General features: G+C 44.2%; 1 protein-coding gene across 1 annotated transcript; it reads left to right on the top strand.

The window, feature by feature from the left end:
* The first annotated feature begins 3,056 nt into the window (after positions 1-3,056).
* Positions 3,057-5,904, top strand: LOC125522205 (protein DETOXIFICATION 16). The gene is made up of 7 exons (XM_048687292.2): positions 3,057-3,402; positions 3,513-4,057; positions 4,252-4,338; positions 4,428-4,484; positions 4,661-5,018; positions 5,136-5,222; positions 5,331-5,904. Exons 1-7 carry the CDS (start codon positions 3,160-3,162, stop codon positions 5,379-5,381), a joined length of 1,428 nt encoding a protein of 475 aa, XP_048543249.1. The 5' UTR covers positions 3,057-3,159; the 3' UTR covers positions 5,382-5,904.
* The last annotated feature ends 699 nt before the right edge of the window (positions 5,905-6,603 follow it).

Raw genomic sequence — 6,603 nt, 5'->3', positions numbered from 1 at the left:
GATAGGGAGGTAATTTCAGAATTTGAGGCCCACTCTTCGGTAAGGAATGTCTCTTCTTTACCATATTTAACTGGGATTACATGCATCACCTTCAACTTGAAATAGTCTCAATAAAGATTAAAGAGGTCTCCTAGAGTTTACACTAAGCCATATACTACCTCCGTCCTTGGATATATGACGTTTAGGACAAGTAAATTAGTTTATTGAACTAATTTGCTTGATCTAAACGTCATATATTCATGGTGAACTAATTTGTTTGCCCTAAACATCATATATTCAAGGATGAGGTCTCATAGAGTTCACCAAATGACTCTAAGCCATATACTCGCTCCGTCGTTGAATATATGACATTTAGGACAAGCAAATTAGTTCATTGAAGGACGGATGGAGTACGTGAGTAGGAATCCTATATAGTACCCGTTCAAGATACGATGAAGAGCCATCCCTCGATTTCTATTTGTCATATGGCTTCTTCTTAAGGCTAGGGAGGTTGAAACTATATATTCTCCCGTGAGGTAATAAAGGTTAAGAGAAGACAGTAAAAATGTTGTAAACCCAACCAATATGGAATGATATTTGGGGATGAGCTATCGTTGTTGGTTTTGTAAATAAGTTAGGACAAGCAAATCAGTTCATTAAAGGACGGATGGAGTACGTGAGTAGGAATGCTATATACTACCCGTTGAAGATACGATGAAGAGCCATCCCTCGATTTCCATTTGTCATATGGCTTCTCCTTACGGATAGGGAGGTTCAAACTATATATTCTTGAGGTAATAAATGTTAATAGAGGACAGTCAAAATGTTGTAAACCCAACCAATATGGACTGATATTTGGGGATGAGCTATCCTCGTTGGTTTTGTAAATAAGTTAGGACAAGCAAATTAATTTATTGAAGGATGGATGGAGTACGTGAGTAGGAATCCTATATACTACTCGTTGAAAATACGATGAAGAGCCATCGTCCCTTGATTTCCATTCTCATATGGCTTCTCCTTAGGGATAGGGAGGTTGAAACTATATATTCTCCCGTGAGGTAATAAATGTTAAGAGAGGACAGTCAAAATGTTGTAAACCCAACCAATATGGAATGATATTTGGGGATGAGCTATCCTCTTTGGCTTTCTAAATAAGTACGGATGAACAAAAAACAAGGACCATTTGGTAGAAAACCCAAGAAATAAGATAACAACATTCCATATTGATTCATATCTGGCGGAAGTAGATATCAAATTCATATTTGTTCGGATCCATGGATTCCAAGAGAATTTTGATTAGCGTCGACACTAGCACGGAAGGAAGATGCAGAGTAAAGTGGGTCTTAAGAAAAAATAGGCTAGTGGGTAAGACCTCCCGACAGGTTTTCATTAAGAAGGAACCGGTTTCGGAAATTCATTCCGTGAGGATAAGAAGGAACCAGTTTTAGAAATTTGTTCCCGTGAAGATTCAAACCTTGGTCTACTGGTTGCAACCATACCTCAGCTCCTCTAACCAACTAGGCTAGAGTACCTTTGGTTAAAGTGGGTCTTAAGCTACCCACACGATTAGTGGATGACTTCCTAGCGTGCATATAAAAATGTAGTAAAATTTACAGTAAGGTGTGCATACAACCTTGCAAAACTCCAAAACGTGCAAAATTTTGTTCTGAGAATGAGGGCATAAATGCAAGTATTCAATTGCCCATGCAAAGCAGTCTGGTATAGTCCTTGATTTAATAAAATCATACTGATTCTTCTGAATTGTCTCCATGATAATTTATTTAGTATATTTCGTCTTCCTCATTTGCTTTACAACATATTTCTTCTATAGTAATATTATTACTTTCCTGTTGCAAGCACCGGCATATTTTTTACTATTATTATATTTAAAGTCCAAATGGAACCAATCCAATAGAGTGAAATATATTTAATTAAACTTTCGATAAGTCAAATATATTCTACCACGCCTAAAGCAAAATTTCAGTGGAAGTTTCATCGACACAATTACCTATAGTGACACATCATTTAAAAACATTTGAAACTAGGATGAAATGCCTCCCTCCCAATGCATAGTTTCATCTATTGTTGTTTCCTAAGTTATGTGCAAGACACAAGCTATCTAGATAAATGTGTGCACATGATGGTTTCATCCCCACGAAATTCATTTCATCTCTCTTCATTAATACAATGTCACATCATAAGAAATGTTCTCGTGTCAGTGTATTTAATGTGTATGAAACTGCCACTAAAAATGTCCTAATAAGGGCCTTTTAGTTCACAAAATTCACCACTGTACACCCTTCACATCCGGTCACATTTTCTCTCATAGGCACACTCCCCAATATACTATTCCAACACTACTCCCAATTTCACGAACTAAACAGGCTCTAAGACTAGCCACAGTGGGAGTAACTTTAGCAGTAACATCGAGTCCAACTCAGCAAATTTGTTTATACGCCAATGAGTTAATAAGGAGAGAGGTAGTTTGAGTAACTTAGCTAATACTGTAACATCACACGTCCCAATGCAATATGAGTCTATAACCTAATAAATGAAGTTTTGCTGACACCACACTTATGTATCCACTATAAGACTAGCCACAATGGAGAGTAACATACACTAGTAACATACACATATCCCTATACTATGTTACTACTTTTCATAGTGGGTAGTAACATAAATATGGTAACATGCAAAGCCTCATTTATCAGGTTATAGACTCATATTGCATTTGGACATGTGATGTTACAGTAACTAGCTAAGTTACTCAAACTACCTCTCTCCTCATTAACTCATTGCCACATAAGCAAATTTGTTGAGTTAGACTCGATGTTACTGCTGAAATTACTTCTACTATGGCTAGTCTAAAGATAGTAATATAGTCTAGAGATATGTGTATGTTACTAGTATATGTTATTCTCCATTATGGCTAGTCTAATAACGCAAGTGACGGTACCATGAGATTATATACGTCCCCAAGATGACACAAGTTCAACCAATCCTGAAACTTGAAAGCTCCGAAAAGGTCACGTGATCCCATTGGCCCGCCCATATATCTCAAGTCAAACGAGCACAGTACCACACCCTGCCCTACAACGCGGTCCTTGTGTCCCGCACCTTCGCTGTCTCCTCCTCCAAGTCAACCCCAGCGGGAGCAAGAGATCAGAGATTCACCCGGCAATGGACCACAAGCAAGACACGGAGCCGCTGCTCCCGGCGGCGGACGAATGGTGCCGGCAGGGCCTCGCCGCGGCCGAGGCGAAGCGGCTGGTTCGCCTCGCCGGGCCGATGATCACCAGCTGCTTGCTGCAGAACATCATCAACATAATGTCCCTCATGTTCGTCGGCCACCTCGGCGAGCTTCCCCTCGCCGGCGCCTCCCTCGCCAACTCCGTCGCCAGCGTCACCGGCTTCAGTATCATCGTAGGCCCATTTCCCTACTCTCTCTCATCATACACACACTCTCTTCAAGAATGAAGAACTGGGCTCTGTTCTGACTCTTGCTTGGCATGCATGAGCAATGGGTGTCGCAGATCGGCATGGCGACTGCGCTGGACACGCTGTGCGGGCAGGCGTACGGCGCGCGGCAGCACCACCTGCTCGGCGTCTACAAGCAGCGCGCCATGGTGGTGCTCGGGCTCACCTGCGTCCCCATCGCCGTCGTCTGGGCGCACACCGGCCGGATCCTGGTGCTCCTCGGCCAGGACCCGCGCATCGCCGCCGAGGCCGGCGCCTACGCGCGGTGGCTCATCCCGTCGCTTGCCGTGAGCGTGCCGCTGCAGTGCCACGTCCGGTTCCTGCAGGCGCAGAGCCTCGTCCTGCCCGTGACGGCCAGCTCGGCCGCCGCGGCACTCTGCCACCTCGCCGTGTGCTGGGCGCTCGTGTTCAAGGCCGGCATGGGTGCCAAAGGAGCCGCGCTCAGCAACGCCATCTCGTACGCCGTGAACCTGGTGATGCTGTCCCTGTACGTCAGGCTGTCGAGCTCCTGCAGGGACACGTGGAACGGGTTCTCCATGGAGGGGTTTAAGGATCTGCGCAAATTCGCCGATCTCGCCGTGCCCTCTGCGATGATGATCTGGTATGTAAGGCAACTGATCCTCAAAAATACTCACCCAGATTCAAAAAAAAAAAAAGAAAAGAAAAACGTAGGCTGTTTTGTTGCGCAATAGACCATACACCCGGATTTCATTTACATGTTACAGGTGAAAACTTCTAAAAAATCTTCAAAAACAGGCACCACTTGATAGAAACAATGTCAATTTTTGGGTGCAGCTTGGAGTGGTGGGCTTTCGAAACACTTGTGCTGCTGTCTGGTCTTCTGCCCAACCCTCAGCTGGAGACTTCAGTGCTGTCAATTTGGTATAGCCCCACATCAAGCTTCAGAAATTAAGGAGTAAGGACACATCTTCGATCTAGCTAACCTAACAGAGTGTTCAATTATTCTGCAGCCTTAACACTGGGATTCTTCTCTTCATGATACCATCGGGGCTTGGTTATTCTGTGAGGTAACTTACTACTATCTGCTACTCCCTTCGTAAACTAATATAAGAGCGTTTAGATCACTAAAGTAGTAATCTAAACGCTTTTATATTAGTTTATAGAGGGAGTACCACTCAATACCTACAAGAATTACACTGCTGGAAATTTGATCGGCTGATCGCCTGGTTTCTTCACCCCACAGCACGCGCGTTTCCAACGAACTTGGTGCTGGACAGCCTCAGGCAGCAAAGTTGGCAACGAGGGTAGTCGTGTGCATCGCCTTGTTCCTAGGCTTCGTCCTGACCTTGGGCATGACCCTGCTACGCCACGTTTGGGGGTACATGTACAGCAACGAGCCGGAGGTCGTGGCATACATTGCCAAGATGCTGCCGGTTCTTGGGATATCTTTCTTCATAGATGGCCTTCACGGATCTCTCTCAGGCGTGCTCACGGGCTGCGGCAAGCAAAAGATCGGCGCCACGGTGAACCTCGGCGCGTTCTACTTGGCAGGCATCCCTATGGCGGTGCTGCTTGCGTTTGTCTTCCATCTCAATGGAATGGTAAACTCTACCAAGCTCAACACTTGTCATCTGCAAAAGAAAAACTTTGAATGTAGTATAGTGAAAGGACATGATCATCTCTCAACTCAGATGCTGATGATGTTCTTCTCCCAACAGGGCCTTTGGCTCGGCATCGTCTGCGGCAGCCTCATCAAAGTGCTCTTGTTTGCATCTGTCACATGGACCATAGACTGGAGCATGGAAGTAAGTAGAGATTACTGAACACCAACAAAATTCTACCAGGACGCTGCAATATATAGAGTCTAGCCTAGCCAGGGTGACATCTCTTTCCCTTCCTGTTTTGAATTGCAGGCTACCAAGGCAAAGGACAGGGTATTCGGCTCATCTCTGCCAGTAGCATGAAATTTCAAGCATCACATGGTACAAGTTTCAACTAACTGTTAGGATGCTATGTGTCTTCTGCTGATCTGTTCGGCAGATCTTCTGCTGATTTGTACGGCAGATTTATTGTGAGAGAAAAATGCTGCGTGCTGATTGATACGGCAGATTTGTTGTGAGAGAAAAATACTGCAGAAGAAGCCAAAATAAGGCAAGCCGGACGGATTAGCCTCGTCTAGACGTCTACTGCAGACTCACTCTACCGACCAAGCTAACAGTAAGTTGTTCTCCGTAGATGTTATTGGATTTTTTTCTAAAAAATATGTTATTGGAATATTTAAGAAACCAAAGAACGCAGACTAGAGTAGGAATTTTTTTTCCGAGCAGAGTCTGGTCCAGCACTTTGGGACTCTGGTCTGTTCTGTATTTAAAATTTTCTTGTAACAAACATGATGGCACATAGGAAGAGCTTTCCTACGTAGTGATCTGAGATGTGCTCACAAGAGAGGAGAAGAAGATTTAGGCTTGTTCTTATTAAAATGTTATATAAATTAGCCTTTTTATTTAGTTTTTTACTGTCTTGGGAGGTAACAAGAGGTACCACCGAAATATAACTACAGAGGCATGGTGCGTTACAAATTTCAGTACTTAGGTCAATTAGGTGTCGAATTATACGCAGTCTATCCAAATTCAGTCAGTTCTTGTCTTTTGAGCCTTTGCCGAACTCTCAACAGAATTGCTCTGTTGCCGGATTCGTAGCACAGCAGCTGCACACTACTGGAATTTTCACGTACGTCGGGTGTAATGTTTTTTGCCGAGTGCTAAAACATGGACACTCGGCAAAGATAATAACGCCGAGAGTCACTCTCGGCAAACCCAGCTTCACGGAAAACTGTCTTCTTTGCCGTCACTGCCTCAGGGCAAAGAGGCACCGCAAGGCAAACCCTGCAGACGCCGAGAGCCGCTCACGGCGAAGAGGAGCCACGTGGCATGCCCGTCCGCAACAGACGGCTCCGTCAATTACTGCGTACATTACCGAGAGCCGGCAAACGACACTCGGCAAAGTATATGCCACATCCTATTTTCTTTTTTGTGTGTGTTCTTTATAACTGACATGTGGTCCCATTGATCACATTTATCAGTAAAAGTTTCAAATAACTTGCTAAATATTTTTGAAAAAAAAGACGATATCTTTGCCGAGAGCTGCTCTCGGCAATTCTCCCAGCAGCTGACAGTTTACATATTT

The sequence above is a fragment of the Triticum urartu genome, chromosome 7A (genome assembly GCF_056163025.1).
Source record: "Triticum urartu cultivar PI428250 chromosome 7A, HENAU_Tu73, whole genome shotgun sequence".
NCBI lineage: Eukaryota > Viridiplantae > Streptophyta > Magnoliopsida > Poales > Poaceae > Triticum > Triticum urartu.
This window is presented reverse-complemented; position numbering and strand designations above follow the sequence as displayed.